This window comes from Phlebotomus papatasi, chromosome 2 (assembly GCF_024763615.1).
Source record: "Phlebotomus papatasi isolate M1 chromosome 2, Ppap_2.1, whole genome shotgun sequence".
NCBI classification, from domain to species: Eukaryota; Metazoa; Arthropoda; class Insecta; order Diptera; family Psychodidae; genus Phlebotomus; species Phlebotomus papatasi.
Window position 1 is genome coordinate 15,129,002 of NC_077223.1, and position 21,404 is coordinate 15,150,405.

At 34.6% G+C, this 21,404-nt stretch overlaps 1 protein-coding gene across 1 annotated transcript in view; it reads left to right on the forward strand.

Annotated features, from left to right (window-relative positions):
• Nucleotides 1-21,404, forward strand: part of LOC129802736 (liprin-beta-1) — a 34,952-nt gene that overhangs the window by 9,101 nt on the left and 4,447 nt on the right. Inside the window, 10 exon segments of the mRNA XM_055848780.1 lie at nt 8,197-8,499; nt 12,074-12,236; nt 15,490-15,589; nt 15,592-15,617; nt 15,620-15,760; nt 15,763-16,011; nt 16,014-16,232; nt 18,475-18,485; nt 19,764-20,057; nt 20,121-20,255. Of these exon segments, the coding sequence (XP_055704755.1) occupies nt 8,197-8,499; nt 12,074-12,236; nt 15,490-15,589; nt 15,592-15,617; nt 15,620-15,760; nt 15,763-16,011; nt 16,014-16,232; nt 18,475-18,485; nt 19,764-20,057; nt 20,121-20,255 (1,641 nt within the window).

Genomic DNA, 21,404 nt, shown 5'->3' on the forward strand with positions numbered 1-21,404 from the left:
GGCATGTGGCTATCCAGTTCTGATGTTCTCGAAAGGAAGCAATCCCACAGAGTTCCTAGTGGTTGAGAAAGTGAATGATATAAAAGATCATTCTGATGTTCTTCTGGGGGTTCAAGTGATGGCTTCTGGTAGCTCCGGACAGCTCTCGTTTGCATTGAGATCTCCTCGGTGGCTCTGGTTAGCTCTTGTTTTGATTGGTAACCAAGGCAGAGATTCCAAAGTGCCCGTAAATTTTCTCCTTTCCATCCATCTTGCAATCCATGGAGTACGAGGCCACTGTACTGTGGAACACCTCAAGAATACACAGATGGATTAACTTCCGGCAATTTCTGGAGGAAAATCACAGGAAATGTTCCTTCAAGGCTGGGTTGGATTCCACCAGGAACGACATCTCAAGAAAAACACTATTCCCTTGAATATTTAGAAGATTTTCTTCACAAATTCACTAAATACTATCCCAAGGAATTTCACCAAACGCTTTTCTCACTTTTTCCAGCAGAAAATAACAAATTTTCGTGAAAAACAATCTTGAATCGTGATGGTTTCCTTCAAGAATTCTGTCAAGAATGACTTTGATGAATTTTATTCCAATGTGTAGCGGGTAATTTCTTTCAAAAATTCTTGATGGAAATTTCCTTCAATTGGATATGATTTTTGAAGAAATTTGTCTACACATTAGACAAATTTTCTTCAAGAATCCATCTTTTTGTCAAAAATTCTCACCAATGTGTAGGCAATTTTCTTGAAGAACACTTCTTGAAGCTCATTTTTGATAGAAATTTCTTATAATGTGTAGACACCTTAAAGGAACTTAAAAGAAAACCTGTAAAAAACGTTCCAAATTTCACGTTTTTCTGATTTCTTTTTTAGTTTAGCTATGAATTACACTTATGAAAATTGATTTTTTGGATTTTTTGTTTCTGACAAGAATTACGAGCTATATACATTTCCTACCAATGAGGGATTGTTGTAACAAGATACTCCAATGAGCTCATTATTCTGTTATAATTGTAACATTTTTTTTCCGAAGAAAATTATTTAAGTACTGCATATAAACATATACCAAACATTTCAAGAAGCTTGGTCGTTTTTTTGTCGTCCAAAAATATTGCGAAAAACAGCTTATTTTTTGTCTCTTTTAGTTCGGGAAACCCCATTAAAAATATTTAATCTTTATCTCAGAAGCTCAGATTGTACTAAAAGTTTCTTAAGTAAATTAAAATCCGTAAAAACTCATGTTAATATAGTAACTAAAGCTTTAGGAATTATATCAATTTTTCACGATGAATTAATATCATTAATAAACATTATAATTGATTCTTCGCATTTATGAACAATAAACTTACAGATAGGTAGTAACTAAAGTTTCTTTTATGACATTAACCTATTTCGCAATTTTGAGACAATTAAAGATTATTAGGCTAATAATTTAATCTTCAAATTGCCCTTTAAAATGGCGTATAACTTAGCTGGAATGGTAGTATCAAATATCTTCAAATTATCATTAATTCAAGGCAAGGGGTAACTCATTCTTATTTTTACTGACAAGGGTTTCTGGTATATCGGGTTTCGCGATGCAATTTTTGGGTTTCTCGGTTTTCGTGATCCAATTCTTGGATTTCTTGGGTTTCGCAATGCTGTTCTTTAGTTTCTCGGATTCCGCGATGAAATTCTTGTTATTCTCGGGTTTCGTTAAACAATTCGTGTGTTTTTTGGGTTTCGTTAAAGAATTCGTGTGTTTTTTGGGTTTCGCAAAGCAATCCTTGAATTGGTTTCGCTATACAATTTTGGGTTTCTCGGGTTTCGGGATGCAATTATGGGGTTTTTTTGAGTTTCGCAAAGCTATTTTTTAGTTTCTCGAAGTTCTCGTAAATGACAGAAATATCTACATACTTGACATGTTGACTAACAATGAATTCGCATTAGGGCCTGAATCGCCTGAATAGACATAGGCTCATTCTGGAAAATCTTACTTCTTATTACCTGTCTTCCAATGCGTCCATCGCTGTCTTAGCGTTGATACCAACCTCAGTGGATATTTGTTACAATGTCAATTGATACGGATCCCGGTCAAAATCCCGAAAGCCAAAATCCCGAATTCTTAAAAGTGTCATAGCTCCTTCTGCGATTGCACCCGTGCTTGCTGAAGGCAAAGGGAAATCTTCTATGTCTTGGGAAATTATTCTAAACATTTTCCTCCGTATAATTTAATCCCTTTCAGGATTTTGAACATTCGGGATTTTGGCTGCCACCGAATTGATACAATTACAATGGGAATAGGTCAGACTGATAAATCAGAGATAAGAAATCTATTTCCGAGTCAAAAACTGCTTGGAACATGGATGCTTTAGAAACTATAAAGAAGCTTTATGCCCTAGACACACTTACGACTTAAGCCGACACTGGTAAAAATAAAAGGGTCAAATTGACCCTTTTCCAAAGGATGGATCATATTTGACTCTTTGAAAGGGTCACCAGGTACCCTTCGAAAGGGTCACGGTTTTGACATCTATTTAATTCCGGAATAAACGAATAAAAAAACAATGAAAAAGTGATCTTTGGTGTTCGCTCAGATGAGAGAAATATGATATCAGTAATAAGTTTACAATAAAACATGATTATTCGTGATAAATGTGCATACAAAATTTCAAGAGATACAAAAGTGAACCTTTCAAAGGGTCAAATACGATCCATCCTTTTGAAAAGGGTAAATTTGACCCTTTTATTTTTACCAGTGGAGAGATGACTTAGTGAAAAATGATGGAAATGTACTTTAATCATTATTTCAAATATAATTACGCTAAGTCGTCTCTCGGCTAATCCTCAGGTCTGTCGAGGCCTTTACAATAAGAACTACGAAGCTGTGCCAAGAAAAAAAAAACGATAAACGTTCGGGAGTGAAACACTGCAAAAGTCCAAGTAGTTCATAAAAAACACCACATTACACTATCAATGAGAGGTCCTTGCATAAGTTTCCCTTACCTAGTCTCTTAATCCTCTTACTTCCAAGTTTTTCAGGTTAAGTATATTCTCAAAGATCAATCTGAGTTTGTTTGGGCCCTTGAGGTTGCTTCTACACATTGATTGTGAGGAATTTTCGCCAAAATGAGGATTTTTTAAGAAAATTCCTTTCCAGGGTGTTTATAAAACCGCCTCACAATGCATCAATATGCTTAATTTTAATGAACATTTCTTACACTGTGTAGAGATAATTGAGCAAAGTCATATTATTCTGGGAATACTTATTAATATTTACACAAAAATTTTGTTTAAAACCAGTGTTCACTAAGGAAATATTGTCAAAGGACATCTCAATAATATTTCAAAATTTGTCATTTTCCATATTTCTTCTTTGAATCCTTCACTGAGAAAAAAAGAGGCTGCGATTAACTTTTTTTTGTCATAAGTTTAACACTTTTTGGGTGTAAAAATATATCAACATTTTTTAATGTTAATTTTACACCTTTTAAGGGTGAAATTAACATGAAAAGGGTAATTTTAACCCATAATACACCTAAAAAGGGTAATATTTACACCGTTTTCGGATCAATACTGCAGGGTAAAATTAACATTTCCGGAATGTTATTTTGACTTTTTCGGATTTCTCTCAATGTTTAAAAGTAGGATGATCAAGGAAGGAACAAATCAAAACTTTGGTCCCTTGTTATCAAAAGAAATATAGATTTATGAAAATTTTAAATTATCTCACGTTATCCCCCCCTAGTATTCAACGAATCTTGAACTTGAAACATGTTGTGTCTTTTGATGAAGAAAATTTATGGTTTATTACACTGTGCAACAATTTCAAACTTTTTTTTTGTCGCCGGGTTCTCATGCTACTTTTTCTATTGCTAGGGTCAAATGATTTACGAAAATACTTATCATTTTGATTTCATTTGGATTTTGCGACTGGTATTTACGAAAAACGGTTTTTTCCGTTTTTTGATACTTGGGTGCCTATATCTCCGAATCTACTGAACCGATTTATTTCTCACTAAGGAATAATTTGTTCTCCTTTAGATGCCCGATAAATCCTCTGAACAGATGAAGTTCGTACAACCGACACCAGGGGCGCTGTAGTCCCATAAATGTCAGAAAACATGTAAAAATCGAAATTTGTAGCAACTTTGATCAAGAATATCTCGAAAACTAAAACTGTTCTTAACAATCTTATTTATGGGTTTGATAGAGAATTTTATTAGCTACATTTTTGTTCATATACAACTTTTTGCTCAGATTATTTTTTAGCCTCGAAATAGAGGTTCAAACGAAAAATGAGCACCCAGCCAACTAGAGAAAACCCTCATTATTTCACACATTTTGACTTTTTCTTTTCAAGTTGAGGTAAATCCAGGATATTTTCATACTTTTTCTAAATTGCATAAGTTTAATAAATATATACATATTTTTTCTTTTACATCGGAAAATTTCTTAGCCCAAGATACACAGTCTCAAAGATGGCGTGACGCGCTTCATATTTCACTTGTGATTTTTGACAAAAATTTTAAAGTGCTCTATTTCGGGAAGAGGCCAAGATATTTTTTGCTATTTTTTTTTAAATCTGACATGTAATTTTATTCTCTTTAAAGGCGTTTCCAAACTTTCCCCTATCATTGTAGGAAGCAACGTCAAAATAAAAAAAAGGCAATTTGTTTATGAAAATTGATTCTAGTGTATAGACACCATAAATCGACATACTTTTGATTTTTTTTAAATTAAAAAGTATATTATTAACATAAAAAACTACATTCCCTCAAAGAAAGAGGGTCCACTTTTTTGTTGAACTACTTAATTTTTTTTTTTTGGAAATTCCCCAAAACAATTGAGTAGTTAAACTCAAAAATGGATAGACTTCTTTTCAGGGAGTATAGCACCACAATAGTATTTACCAAAAGGAAAAATATTGAAACTTTTGGATTTGGTATTTAAAAAAAAGAGTCCAAAAAATTTTTTTTTGTCAAAAACAAAACTTTAACATATATTTGGCACATATACTCTATTTTGAAAATGTTTTAGACTTTTATTGCGAAATATATAAATAAAAAGTCCAGTACGACTCTGATAGTATTAATTCCTAAAAATTTCAAACACAGTGAAAAATATGTAAAAATATGTAAAATTTCAAATTTAATGTCAAACTTTTAAACTACTTTTGTCGAGTAACAATCTGAGTCAATTTTGAATGAGTGAAATAGTAACTTCAACAAGAAAAATAACTTAGAATATTGCAGACATGACATGTGTTGACTCTATTGGAGTCGTACTGTATTTTTTTCGAAAAGTAAAGTGATCAAAGTCTAAAACATTTTAAAAAAAAATAGCGTATATGTACTAAAAATGTGAAAAACTTTTGTTTTTACCAAAAAAAAAATTTGAACTTTTTTTTCTTTTAAATACCAAATCCAAAAGTTTCAATATTTTTCCTTTTGGTAAATACTATTGTGGTGCTATACTCCCTGAAAAGAAGTCTATCCATTTTTGAGTTTAACTACTCAATTGTTTTGGGGAATTTCCAAAAAAAAAAAATTAAGTAGTTCAACAAAAAAGTGGACCCTCTTTCTTTGAGGGAATGTAGTTTTTTATGTTAATAATATACTTTTTAATTTAAAAAAAATCAAAAGTATGTCGATTTATGGTGTCTATACACTAGAATCAATTTTCATAAACAAATTGCCTTTTTTTTATTTTGACGTTGCTTCCTACAATGATAGGGGAAAGTTTGGAGACGCCTTTAAAGAGAATAAAATTACATGTCAGATTTAAAAAAAAATAGCAAAAAATATCTTGGCCTCTTCCCGAAATAGAGCACTTTAAAATTTTTGTCAAAAATCACAAGTGAAATATGAAGCGCGTCACGCCATCTTTGAGACTGTGTATCTTGGGCTAAGAAATTTTCCGATGTAAAAGAAAAAATATGTATATATTTATTAAACTTATGCAATTTAGAAAAAGTATGAAAATATCCTGGATTTACCTCAACTTGAAAAGAAAAAGTCAAAATGTGTGAAATAATGAGGGTTTTCTCTAGTTGGCTGGGTGCTCATTTTTCGTTTGAACCTCTATTTCGAGGCTAAAAAATAATCTGAGCAAAAGGTTGTATATGAACAAAAATGTAGCTAATAAAATTCTCTATCAAACCCATAAATAAGATTGTTAAGAACAGTTTTAGTTTTCGAGATATTCTTGATCAAAGTTGCTACAAATTTCGATTTTTACATGTTTTCTGACATTTATGGGACTACAGCGCCCCTGGTGTCGGTTGTACGAACTTCATCTGTTCAGAGGATTTATCGGGCATCTAAAGGAGAACAAATTATTCCTTAGTGAGAAATAAATCGGTTCAGTAGATTCGGAGATATAGGCACCCAAGTATCAAAAAACGGAAAAAACCGTTTTTCGTAAATACCAGTCGCAAAATCCAAATGAAATCAAAATGATAAGTATTTTCGTAAATCATTTGACCCTAGCAATAGAAAAAGTAGCATGAGAACCCGGCGACAAAATCATCGTTGCACAGTGTTATTAAATTTTTCTTATTTTATTTATACATCTAAGAAATTACTTTATTCTTCTACCTAGAAGACAAAAATATATCCTTGATGCATTTAAATGGAGTACTATTATGTTTGTCATTGCATGGAAAAAAGACGAAGAGAAAGAATATAATTTTCATTATTTAATGAATATGGAGCATGATATATTTTACACTTTTAATGCTTATTTTCATATTGCTCATTCATATGCCATGAGAAATGTATGTTTTTTTCACGCTTAAAAGCTATTTCTATGTGCAAGAGTGATGCAGAAAGTGATTTTTTTGCATAAACTAAGGTGTATGTTTTAAAACAAATTAAAACAGCAATATATTTAAGCATTTGAAATTAATATTCAGAATGGTATTACGTTCCATTTAATGAATGTCATCTGAATTTCAGCTTTTATTCCGCTTTTCAGCTTTTCCTACTGAACTTTTATATGTGAAATTGTGAATTTAGCTCATTTCCTTTTAATGTTCCGGATTCCTTATTCAAATTCTCTCGCAATGAAAAATAATTCAACATTGGGAGATGAATTTTGAATTGTGCATGTAAAAATTAGCAATAATTTCTTCTCAATTACTGTGAAGTTAATTTAATCTCAAAGTTGAAAATTTAAGATAATTTCGTTTGCTAAGTGGAAAATCATATTTTTGAAGCGGGAAAAATGATCTTATGGATTGACGTTGGAATTTTATCATCTTCAATTACAGCACTAATTATGAGGCAAATGAGCTCTAACGATTTTCCTGAGGTACGGATAATTTTCCCGTAGAGAAATCACTCGTACAGTATCCATATCTTCAAGCCTCCGAGTGATTCAATTAATTGCCTTGACAATGAAACTAATTTCAATGGAAATTGCTTTCCTTATCTCTCGAGCTTTAAAGATTTATTAGAATCTTCCTCCTGGATCCAATCGTCAATCCGCGGTTTTTATAGAGAAAATGACCTACATAATCAATGAAATTAAATAATTTTATGTTTTTGTGGATATGAAGTAAAATTTACTGGGATTTCTTCACAATTTTATCTAATAAAATTCGCAATGGTTCCTCTAGAAATCTCAAAAATTTAGTAATAGTTTTACCTGGATTGATCACTGTTATGTCTTCTGAAAACCATTGTTATTCCCTTGTAAATATTATTTAGTTTTTACTCCAGTCTCTCTTTTCCCTTACTAAAATCGTACTTTCTAGTATAAACAAAGTTTATTTTTTTAAATTCATTTTTCGGTTATAAGATTTCGAAAATTATTAGACTTGAAATTCCCAACAATTTGCCAGCAGAATTTTTAGTTTTATAGACAAAGTTCATCAATCAATTCGTAATTGTTCTTATAAGGACTTGATATGAAAAGTTTTTTAAGCCAAATTTCTCAAAATTTCCCTTTCAAAAGCTTTTCCATTTTAGTGTAAATAAAATAGAATTATCTACCTTTACCGCACAATATTAAATGCTTCTACATAAATTACTAATTAACTTATGTATGCAATTAGCACAGGAGTGCATGATAGAGTATTTTAGTGACGGTGTGAGTTGAACGCTTGGTGAATATTACCCATCTATTGACATAATTATCGCACATCATCACCAGTGCACATTTCCGTTCCAATTAATGCAAAATTTTGAACGTACGCCGCCTGTTGGACACTTTCAGGAGATGCTCTCGCGATCGTCGCTGGAGACGCAGAAGCTGGAGTTGATGTCGGCTATGAGTGAATTGAAGCTTCAGCAGGCAGCACTTGAAAGAGAAAATTTAGAATTGAGGACGAGTCATATGAACAACAACTCCATCATGACCAGAAGGCCACCGATGGCACCAAGTCGAGCTTTGGCAGCGTTTCCGGCCACACCGCCGCCTCACGGAGCGGCGGGAGGTGGATCGCTGACTTCAACGCCGCTTGGAGGGAGTCATGGAAATCTGCAGCAGCATTCGTCCTCCACTCCTGCCACCCCGAAGGTACTTAGTTCAGTGTCTTTGGCGAGACTTTTCCTCCTCTGGCTCCTCAATTCCGAGAGACAGAGGCTGAGTCATAGATATTGCAGAGTTGTTATTTGTGTAAATGAAAGATTATGCATTATGGGCTTCAGACCTAAGATTTAGTCATATCGATTCAAAAGCAAAAAGAAAACTAAAAATTGAAATATTTACCTTACAGTCCTTTATACCCAGAGTTTGTAGCTTAACAAACTTAATTTGTAATTGTGCCTAATTACAAATTCGGCTGCAAAACTACAAACTATTGCCCTCCAAGTTTGTAAGGTAGGGTGAAAGGAACGTCTATTGACACTTTAAGATCTCGTGTCAGCACCTATTGACACCCTACTCTATACTATTTGGGATATGAAATTTGAACATCTCTATTTATAGTAAAAGGTGTATTACAGAAAAAACGTTATATTACTTATATTTTATTAGATAAATTAAATAATTTTCAAGATTTTGGCAAAAGTGTCAATAGGGGTTCCCTGTCGAACAGACGTTCCTCCGACCCTACTACAATTTTTTGTAGCTGAGATTCTTAACTCTTTCGTCTCCTTTGGGACTCTGGGTACCCATGGAAACAACAATTTTTTTAGACAATCTAGAATCGATAAAAATCCGATTCTTGTGGATGATTACAAACTATAAGGATGTCCAAATCTAGGTTATTTTTTGCAGTATCCCAATTAACTCTTGAGCTAAGATATTTTTGGCCAAAAATCGTGAATTTTCGATTTTCTGCTTCCTTGCACATATTGTGACTTTTTTGATATTTCTAGACCAGAATAAGGAAAAACCTCTCGGGGCCAATAAGTATGATAACTAACAATTACAGATTACATAAATTCGAAAAACAATTTTTTCTTAAATTTTCAAAAAAACTTGTTCAAACTTTATGGGTACTCTCGTCCCCAAAAATCTAGAGGTGAAATGTAAGGTTATTCCGGCAATGCCCGCCATTTGCTTTTTGACACCAAATAATTCACAAAATTGATATTATTGGCTTTTGGAAAATTAAAGTTTGTCTCCTTTTCGTTCTTTTGGGGACGAGAGTACCCATATGAGTTTTCCAATTTCCCAGAGGCGGAAAAATTTCTTTCTCCACAAAAGTATCATATTTGACCACTAAGACTTACAATAAAGTGAGTTTTACTGAAATTCGTTCGCTGGATATGTTGTGGTTCGGAAAGAGTTAACAATCTCAGCTTTGGTGGTCCGAGGTGAAATATGCGACCTCGTCAAATCCAGCCCAAATTTTGGATATAACGTTTTGACACTCATAGAGCATGAATATCATATGCGCTAAAAATAGATTATCGTGGACGGTCCGTCCCGTCCGTCCATCGTATAACCATTTCTGGAGAGAGAACGGAGAGAGATATCAAGAAGCAGTTTTTGGCAAAAGTTAAATTTCGATAGGTGGCTAGAAGTTGGTTATGTCACACCCTCCCCCTTGCGCGATTTTGAAGTACCCCAAAATTTTGAATTTTCAAAAGGTTGAAGGAATACCTATTGGTTCCGTTCAGTATATTTTAATTAATTTATTTCCATGGCCGAAATTACACTCAAAGTGGCCGAGATTAGAAGCTGGACGAAATTTGGCACACTTCCTCTATAAAAATTCGGGATTACAGAACGTTGAATTTGCAATTTCATAACAATAAATGTCATTTTTATGCACTTGCTTGACTTTATGTAACTCGTCGCCCGGCCGGAACGAATCTTATACAATATTAGATAAATATTATAATATATACGAATAGGAAGAGTAGGCCTAATATAGTCAGGATAGTAGGGCGATTTTAAGCCTAACCTCCATATAAAACACTGTGTCGTTTTACTAGTGGAAGAGACTTTTTGGCAGCATTAGTATATCACAAATATTTTTTTTTCACCCGATGAGGCAATTTTCTTACAGGAAACGTAATTCTTAAGCTTCATTGGCTACTTTGATGCCCATTTTCATATAAATCTTTGCAAAATAGTAAAAACTTTGCACATTAATATTAATATTAATATATTAATGTATCTGTGGAACATATCAGGGAAACTGTAGAATAAGTGGAACTTATCTCGGACGTCTCGGACAATTACCGGGTACCAATATCATATACAGTAGACTCTCGCTCAATTGGTTCTTTTTCAATCGGGCGCAAAATTTTGTTGACAATTTTCATGTTTGATTTTAAAGCAAATTTGTTCAAATTCGCTGTAGTTCCTCTTGTTTTATCGCGATTCTTTATATTTGAGCGCTTTTTGTGGAATTTACAATGATTTTGATGCCCAAATCTCTCGATAATTTTGATGATATTTTGCCCCATATGCCCGATTGAGAGAGAATCTACTGTATTATTAAAAGAAAAATATAATAAAAATCGGACTCAGAATTTTGTCGAACTAGTACCATGGAAATATGTTATAGCTCCGATTCTGTTCCGGCCGGGCGGTCGAAAGTTCGAACTTCTAACGGGTTTTAGGTAAGTTCTTTTTTGATATACCTTCGAATCGGTAAAGGAAAAACCTCAACCGGAGAGAGCTCTCAAATCGGGAAGATTATTACTTAACGAGATGATTTGGCGATTCTATCCAAATATTAAATTTTCTATTGTGAAAAATGGAAATAAGATTACGTTTTACGTTTTTCAATCAATTATCATTTCCTATACAGTAGACTTTCACTCAATCAGCTCTTTTTCAATCGGGCGAAAAATTTTGTTGACAATTTTCACGTTTAATTATGAAGGTAATTTGCTCAAATTCGCTGTAGTTCTTCCTATTTTATCGTAATTCTTTATAATTGAGCGCTTTTTGTGGAATTTACAAAGGCTTTGATGCCCTAATCTATCGATAAACCGAATGACATTTTGCCCCAAATGCCCAATTGAAAGAGAGTCTACTGTAAATATGGATCTTCAAATTTCATATCGCAAATGATACAAAATTGGGCACCAATAGGTCATGATACGATTTCTTAAAGTGCCAATAGGTGTTCCTTCGACCCTAATTGTCAGAATTTGAAAAGTTTTGGTGTTCTAGAAAGCTCTCGTTAAATGCTACAACTTTTCTGATTCTGACACCCCAACTCCATCTGATTTAATCGAAGGTCCGATTAATCGAAAAATCGATTTTTGAAATTTCGATGTCGAATATTTCGAAAATTAAAAATCTTTAAAATCAACTTTTAGAAAACTTTTAAATCACTTGGTACACCACTAAATTCTTTTATCTTATCTTAATCTTTAATCTATAAAATCATCTGTGTAAAGCTATCAACTCTGATTTACCCTCTCAGTTGGATGCAACACTTTGAGAAGAAAATTCCTCAGCATGATGTACATTTCAATTTGGCACAACTTTAAATACAGAGAAGTCTGTGCAAATTTATTTATCCAACTCCATTTATGGGAATGTAATTAAATTTGTTGAGAGGAAAGATGGTCTTTCTGATCACTTTGGGGCAATCAAAAGACGAGTTAATCAATTTGAACAAGAGAGAGAAAGAGAGAGAGTAATGAGGATTATTGAATTATCAAGATGGTCTTCTTTCCAGACACCTCCGGCTTCTTTTCGACGCCAAGTGGACGTTGTGCACTACAACAGCCTCCCGAGGCAGAGCTTCCCGACAGCAGCTAATGTGACATCTGGTCAGGAGACCCCGAGTCAACCGGCAACGGACACAAACGCCAATCCAAAGCAACGGAATGTTGCATTCGGTAAAGATCTTAAATCAGGCAATACGACTACAGCATCGACACCGGCAATTGGCAATATCTATCACCATCAGCTGGTTCTCTTTCAGCCATCATCACAGTTGAAGGGCATGCAAAGCAAAAGGGGGTTTTCGGTGCCAAACTTAGGTTTATTTTCTCCTTTTAATTTTTCTTTCATAAAAAAAAGCATTTGCTTTGTCTTTCATTTTACTTCATAATTAATTTACATTTCTCTCTTTTTTTGTTTCTTTGTAATCATATCAGTGTCGGAATGTGTCCCTAAACCCAGTCATTTGAAGGCATTTTCTAACAGGACCATTCGCAGTGTCATAGTTCTTTCTGATGCGCCCTAATCTGATAAAACAAAAACAAAAATTAACCAGCTGAAAATTTGCATGATTCGATGTTGTTTAGATTATAAAAATCGCACTTTTTGTGTCTAAGGAGGACTGGAAAGAATTAAGAAGGGACCCTGGATAAAATTACTGCCCAGTTCATAAGAAAGTAAAGACAAGAATAGTAAAGGGACAGATAATCCTAACCGGCTTATGTAGGTGAGATTCTTAATGTGAGCTAACTCGGAATGTATGCAAATTCGATTTAGAGCTGAAGTTGGGGGACGCCAGTCAGTTATCTTGAATCAAATTCATGAAATTATACAAATTTTGTATTAAAACCAAAATATAAAAGATTTGGATGCAGTGACAGAAAAGTGATATATGGGTGAAATGTAGACCAGAATATTCTCTATAATTTTGCCATAGAACTTTATCTCATCGAATAATCAGAAGCCGAGATAATCGAGGTTGTTTGTTTCCAAACTCGTTTTTTCGACCAGAGCGCCCCAAGTGTTCATTTGATGAACTTCAACTATATCAAAGAATTGTTGTATTTTGTGAGACTTTCCATTTAAAACCCTATTTTAAGTGTCTTGGTCGAGTAGAGGCAGTCAAATTGGCATCTGGGTGGTTTCAAAGCGTTATTATGGGAAAAGTCCATTTTTTCACACTTAAACGGAAAAATCGGACAGATATCGTTGTCTGAGCGAAAAATTATGTATGGGCGAATATAGAGACAAATGTTCTCTACAATTATGTCGAAGTAATCATCAAAATCGGTTCAGCTACAGTCGAGATAATTAAGGTTATGTGATATTCAAATTGTTTTTTTTTGACTGTGGCGCCCCTGGTGTTGGTCACACGAAGTTCAAATGTTCTAGAAAGTTGTAGAATTGGTGAGATCTTTCGTTTAAGCCCCCACTCATCAAAATCTCTCACATAGAACCGGAGATATGATTTTTGAATTTCGTGAACTTTGACCCCTCATATCTCCGGTTCTATGGAAACCACAGCGTACTTTACGCCCCATTTTGGAAACGTCCTAGACTGGACTACAACACTCTAAAATTTCATTAACTTGCACAATGCCGTTTTTGAGAAAAATAAGATTGAATTTTGATGAATTTTGACGGTATCGCAGCGCCACATGTGGTGACTTTTTGAACTTCCATCTGAAAGTGCTCATTGAGACGAAACCAAAAAGGTAAAATTTAGGTCGCTTTGTTAATTAGAACCGGAGATAGAGGCCGGTCAATATTCGAACTTTGATCCCTTATAGCTCGGGTCAGGGGTTATGGATGGCCTTAGGTATTTTTGTCTTTGATAGGTATAATCAGCGGCTATGACATACTAAAATTTTAGCCCGATGCACAATGGAATTTTTGAGTTATTTAACTTAGAAAATTGAAAAATCTTCTTTAAAAAAAAAACGCCCCTAGCGGTGGTTTTATAAACTTTCGGTGTTAGAAGGGGAAGTGGAATTTCACGAGAGCTTTCTAAAACTCCCTTACTTTTTAAATTCTGACAATTAGAACCGGAGTTATGGCCATTTTAAGAAATTTTTTTGGACCCTTATAGCTCGGGTCAGGGGGGTCGAGGGACCTTAACTTTGGAATTGATCGAAAGCTCTAAGACCCAGCTAGGGTAAAGGCTCATAATTTTGCCCAGTCTGCTTATAAGCATCGATGTTTCGAGTTTGAAATGCGATATTTTCGATATTAATTGACTTTTTTTGTTACTCTCTTTTCAGAAGAGTTGTTTAGAAACTTGTCAAGCTATTTATCGTCTTATTTTTACTAAAATTAGTTTTAATACGTTTAAAAATAAATTGATATTTGGAAGCGAATTTGGCTCTTATTTTGGACAACTTGGTTATTAATTTGGACAACTTGGCTGTAAATTTGGACAGCTAATCCGCCTCAACAGGATGCCCATTGTTCTTCATTTCATGAACCAATCTTACCAAGTCCTCTTCCTGTTCATGTAAGGAAACGTAGAATGTCACAAGAAGCCCGGAAACTTTCCATATCATTCATTAAAGTGAGTTGACTTCGGTACTCCAAGTACGTGCGGATTCGCTAATTTCCTGGCCTTTCCGGGAGCCTTTCAAGGCATTTCTCGCTACATTTCTTTCGTAGAGATGATGCTCCTTTGTTTCTTCAGGTATTTGTCCAACCTAGTCATCACAAAAGCTAAAATTTCACGAAATTTCGTGAGAAAAACACCTGTCCAAAATAAGGAGTATCACCTCACTGGTGAATGTCTTAGAAAATTTCCCATTTTTCACACGAAAAATCTAATTCACAGGCAAACTCACTTCAGGTCAAATGTACAAATCACCACTACGTGAATCAACACAATATTCATGAATATCAATAATATCACTCAAAAAAGCGAAGAAACATTGTTAGTACTTCATCACAGCTAAACAAGACTGAGTAAACACGAGTTCTGTCTATTTCTCGTAAGCAATTGCTCACACTGAATTTCAACAAAGCATTTCAACTCAAATCATATCAAATTTAACGTATTTAGTGTCAAATCTCCAAAAGAACAAATATTAGATAGAATTAATTATTATCAAATATTGAAATAAAAATCCATGATTTAATCAATTTATTTTAGTGTCCAATTTATCCTCAAAGTGTCCAAATACGAAACTGGACAAATTATGAGCCTTCCCCTATTCGTGATCAGGAAGTGGCGAACACATTATGGCCAAATTTGAGCTCGATCGGACGACAAAAATTTGTTAGGATTATAGTAGGTGAGATTATAAGAATCTCACCTAAGTCACTTTTTATGGAGGTAAATCTCATCCAGAAACTTTTGACGCACCATGTGCTGCTCCAGTCCTCCTTATTTGTCAATTCCCGTCTGAAACATCTGTAAGAAACCATCTTTTCAATTGTTAACAGCTGAGACTGAGAAGGTATTGAGGACAACCATGAGTTATCTCGCAGCTTCACACCGCAACCTCCTCTCTCTCCCAGTGCCAAAGCCAAGAGCAGCTTTCGCAGTATCTTTGGTAAAATCCGACGGAGCAATTCTGCACTCTCGAGGATCTTCCTGCTTCGGATCCTGGTGATTTTCGCCGTGGCGGATTCAGAAGTACTGCAGGTGCTCGACTTGGATGGAGTGGAAATGCCCAAACCAGACCAGAGCGTCCCATTGAGGAATGGATGTGGACAGTGTGTGTTCGTGGTTGGAGGAATTGGGCTTGGGAGGACACGAGGAGGAGGCTCGACGCTGGCTGAAACGCGGTGGTGTGGATTTGGTTAAAGCATCTCCGGTGGATGTGGAAAAGGAGCTGGCATTAGAAGCCACTGCACGGAAGAAGATCATTCTGGCACTCACGGAAGTCACGGGAAAGGAAACAGATGAGCTGTTCAGGAATGCTGGGAAACTCGATTGTGCCTGGATTCTCAGATGGCTGGACGATGTGGACTTCCACAGCACAAAGATACCTTTTCAGCTGCTAGAATGGATGGCAGGATGTTGCATAAGCTCACGATAGAGGATTTGGCTACGTTGCACGTCACCTCGAGTCTCCATGCAGCCAGTCTGAGGAGGGGTATTCAGGTGATGAGGGACAATAACTTCTCCCCAGACTGTCTCATCGGAGATCAGGAGCGAAGGGACAGACTCTGAAGCGAATCAGGTTAGGAATTCTCTTAACTCTTTCGAATATTTTGGGACTTTCTCGATGATTACAAACTTTTAGGATGGAGCTCTCTTAATTCCTGAACTAAGAATAAAACTGGGAACGTAATATAGAAACTTTCAGTCAACTAATTAAAAGTTCTAGCACAAAATTATGACATTTCTTTCCAGAAAATTTCGTACCTGTTGATTTTAATCCTTGTGAATTCACAATATATTTTTATAGCTTTCTCTTCATAAGGAAAGGTATTATTGAACTTTGTAAATTATTGAAATAGTTGTACAGCCATAAATTTATTAAAATATTTCAAGAATTAAGTTATAAAATTTTATCTAATAACATAGTTTTGTTCACGATATTTAACTATAAACAATTGGAATTGTGACCTAATAACAATTTGCAGAATTTCATTTGATTTGGTGATGACCAATTTTGAATATTCAGGGATAATTTAATTTTCCAATTTACTAATAGGTGTCTTAACACGAAATCATTCCAAATCATTCATATTTTTCTGTACACGAATATTTAGCATAGAAATTATAATTTGATCATTTTTCAGAAGTTTTTGGGATCAATATTGTATTTAATTTTTTCCCCGCATTGAGAAAAAGGCTTGGAAAAGAATCCCAGGCTTTGCGAAGTGCTCGAACTCGTGACTCAGATGCTACACCTCAAAATCTTCAGTTTACCGATTGTCAACCGATTTAAACATATTCATAAATCACTCAAAAAAGATTGCCCAAAATTGTTTTAAGAATAATAGAATTGATTTTCAGGTGAAAATTATTTATTGGTTCATTACCGATTGAGAACCGTTTTGAACCGATTTATAAATTACTGAAAACATTGCCCAAAATATACTTAAGGAGCAATATAATTGAATTTAGAATAAAAATTAATTATCCGATAATGAACCGATTCACAACCGATTGGAATCGGTTATGAACCATCAAAAAATCGTCCATAATAACTAAAGAATAATGAAATTAGTTTCCGATCCAAAATTTCTTATCGGTTCAGGTTAATAGCTAGTTTATTACCGGTTCAGAATTGATTCAGACTTCTCAGAAATTTCAAGACCTTTGCAACGAACCCATCATGATACCATTCGGTTGTGAAATACGCCCTTGAAGCGCCTTAATTCCTTCCCAGACTCCCGGAACGCGAAAATTTATTTTACTGTGTCGGCAGGAAAAAATGAATACTCTCTTTAGAGCCTTTTTAACCTTTGACGTTTAAAAATTGTTATCAGGAATGATTCAATGGAATTTTTATATGTCCGAAATGTCCAGCTAGGTACCCAGAGAGCACAGTTAGCCGAAGAAAAGCAGCGTTTTCTGCATATTTTTTGTCGAGTCGATCAGCTGACCGGTCAGCAGTTTTCCAAACAAAAATGCTAACCAACCTTATAGAAATAGCATTGCCTCGCGAATGTCGTTTTAAAGTTAGCATAATGCAGCTGAAGAGACTGTCCTAGATAATATGAACTTATGGGGGGGGGGGGGTCGTCGAAGACCTTGAGTCGATATCTCTTACAGTTTGGTCTCTAACCGTGGCTCAAGTTGAAAAGAAAAGGAGGTTAGTTTGCCATTTCATATACCATGTTTCCCAGGTTCCTTGTCCTACCAATACTCTTCTGAAGCTCTCTCCATAGCATCTCATTTATAGTTTTCAAATTGAAAACGAGAAATCAAAAACAACATAATAAATGGAATTCTGAGAAATTACATAAGTGTCCAATAATGCAAGCTGTCCGGTGTTTAGCACAGTTTTGGTAGTTTTCAATATTTATTAAAGAAATACATGGTTTTGATGGAAAAAAAAGACTAAAGAAAAATGACGGAAGTGAGAGTCCCCAAATTACAATCTGCTCACATTTAGCTTATAGCTTTGATAACGGGCGGAAAGACAAACATTGTGTCCTTATTTTGTCAAGCTATAATTCCAGAGGGTGGGGTAGAGGCAGGGGCATAACATTTCCTATGTTTCCCTTATGTTTCCAGCGTGCCGAAAAAACTTTTGAGTTTATTAGCTATTTTCTGTCATTGTAGAATGAATTAGCAAATAATACAAATGCAAAATAAAAGCCAATTTAATATAGAATGGGCAACCGAAAACTCGAAATTGGCAACCTACGTAGTTTTGGAGATAACCCGTAAAATGTGTACGAAAACAGGAAAAAATTTACACTAAAACTGGTCGCATTTTTCTGAGCTAATGTCATCCCCCTGGGTAGAGGGTGAAAATGTCGACTTTAGGTATACTATTCTGAATCTAATACTGGTAAAAGTAAAAGTATCAAATTGATCCAAATTTGATCCTTTTGCAAAGGAAGGATCATATTAACATGTTCTATTATGATAAATGTGCATTCAAAGTTTGAAATTTGATCCATCCTTTGCAAAAGGATCATATTTGGATCAATTTTATCCTTTTATTTTTACCAGTGAACTAAGAGGATAGTAGACTTTCTCTTAGTACCCTAGATGCGGGTGATTGCATATCTGTTTTTTGTAAGCTTTTCTGTAATTACAGAGCATATGAATGATCTTTAAATCATTCTTATGCCCTAGACACACTTACGACTTAAGCCGAGAGACGGCCTAACGTAATTATAAAATCAAAATAATGATCAAAATTACATTTCCATCTGTTCTTGACTAATCTGTTTCTCGGCTTAAATCGAGAAACGGCTTAGTTAGGGCAAAGTACTCTCCCTTCAAACGTTCATGCCTTCGAATAATGTAAATTTCTTTCATTTTTACAAAGAGGCCTACACATAATTATCACGTAATTATCCATAAAATTGTTATTAAGCTAACTAATATTTAATAGATATGTGTAAGTCTCTTAGGAGAAACAAAAAAAATCATTATTCGAAGGCATGAATGTTTAAAGGGAGAGTTACAGGTAGTTCCGCTATCAAAGAAGTTCTCGGGACTAAAAAAAATCCGCGAATTCACTCCAGAGACAAATGGTATACCCACAGGAGAGGCTTTTGGAATAAGATACGGAAACGCCGTGATGTATGCAAAGAATTTTCGGTGTCAATTTTTCAGTCTATTTTCAGCACCTACGGTTGATAAGAAATGTAGTTCAAATTTACTGTGTGAAAAAAATGCATACGGGCATTTCAAAATTTATTTTATAAATGAGCTCCCAATAGTAGGCAATTCATATTAAATTCTTTCAATCCGTTTTCGCTTAAACCGGAACACCCTGTATTTACCCCTAGTAAGAAACTGATGGAAATGTAATCTGATCTTTCGTTTGATTATAATTACGCTAAACCGTCTCTCGTCTTAAGTCGTAAGTGTGTCTAAGGCAAGTACCCTTATGATTAAAGAAAAGTTTACGAAAAGCAAGGGTACAAAGTCACCAATAATAATACGGTAATAAATTTATACGGTAATAAGTTTATTGGGCTGATTCTCGTTCTTAAAGTAACATACCAGTACGTTATTGAATAGCAATTTAGGCAAATAGCTACAAAATACTGAATGTCCCGGGTCTTCCTTGCATTAGGTGACTCTCTGGACAGCACATCGCGTGATGGAGTGGCTCCGCGTCGTGGATCTTGCTGAGTATGCACCCAATTTGCGCGGCGCCGGCGTTCACGGGGCCTTGATGATGTTAGAGCCGCGTTTCAATGCCGAACTTCTGGCTGATTTACTCAGCATTCCGCCCAGCAAAACACTGCTACGTCGACATCTCGCCACCCACTTCAAGGAGCTCCTTGGACGTGACGTGATTCAGAGCAAACGTGACGCTGAGAATGTTCTTGGCTACACGCCGCTTACACTCACGGCCAAAATCAAGGTACGTGCGAGCTTATTTCCTTTTTTTAGGATTGAGCACAAAATGGTGTATTCATTGTTCTAGACGCCGAAGAAGTCGCAGTTTTCACTGAAGCGTAAGAAGAGTTCCAAAGGGGGCGACGAATGGAGTGACTATGTGTGTCCCATGGGCTCCTCAGGTGACACCACACTTCTCTCCTCTTCTAACCAAGCTGTTTCCGTAAGTTCTAACACTCTCTAACCAGCACTAACGATATATCAGGAACATTATCTACCATTGAAAAATTTGGAACATTAATTAGCTGAGATTTTACAGATTTTATTGCAAATTATGTTTTGAGTTATAACCAAAACGAACAAATTAAAATTTTCTTTTAGTGTTTTGTTACTTTGACCTTTCAAGGTCAAAAGAGTTTTTTTTCAAAATATGAGTTTTCTATTCAAAAATGTTTATATAGAAGAATTCACTGAGACATTCTATCTAGAAATATTACAAAATATATTTTCTAGGACATTTTTTTTGCGTATTGATTTCAATTTGAAATTTAGTGAAATTTCTCGTAAGATGATAAAGAAAAAAATTATGATTCTATATGATTATGATACTATACAGCTGTGTTTCTCTTTAAATTCGAACAATAAAAAAAGAACATTTCAATGCAAATTGCATTTGCACAGGAAATTAATTTTGTACTCTAGCATTTTCAAGCTATTTGATGAGAATTTTAATGCAAATAAGAGATTAAATTCTTATGTTTGCATTTAGAAGAATTATAGTTTTTCAGAAATTAAATTTTATTCAATGGTAGAACAGTCTCTAGCACTTCAATCCTAAATTACTTATGCTAATCGCATAAGTATATTATAGACTATCGTAATAATTTTTAAAAAGTTTTATGGAAATTTTCCATGGTTTTTTTTTCATCGTGGATGTGTATGAAAAAAGTTTTGCTCAAGTTTCAGGTAGTACCAGAGGGAAATATGTTCTCATAATCTTGGGTAGTTCTTTCATGACAATGTGTTAAAGTTTTCAGTCGATACAAAAAAATATCAAATAATTTTGGATAGTTTTATTTAATCAAAATGTGACAGTTAAGTGTTTATTTTTTTTGTTCTCTAAAAAGGCATTCTATGTTTGATTGGAAATGCTCATTGGCTTGATAACTAACTAAATTTTTTTGTGCTAAATCTCTCATTAAAAAGAAATCAAAAAAACAACAACCATCTTCACTTTTTCCTGACAAATTTAATAAGATTAATGAACAAAAAAAAATGGTTTATTTGCAACGGTTATTTGCATTTTTTTTCTATGGCATTTTCTTTGCTTTACGGTTTGGTTCTATCTTTCTATTTTATGTCTTCTAAAATT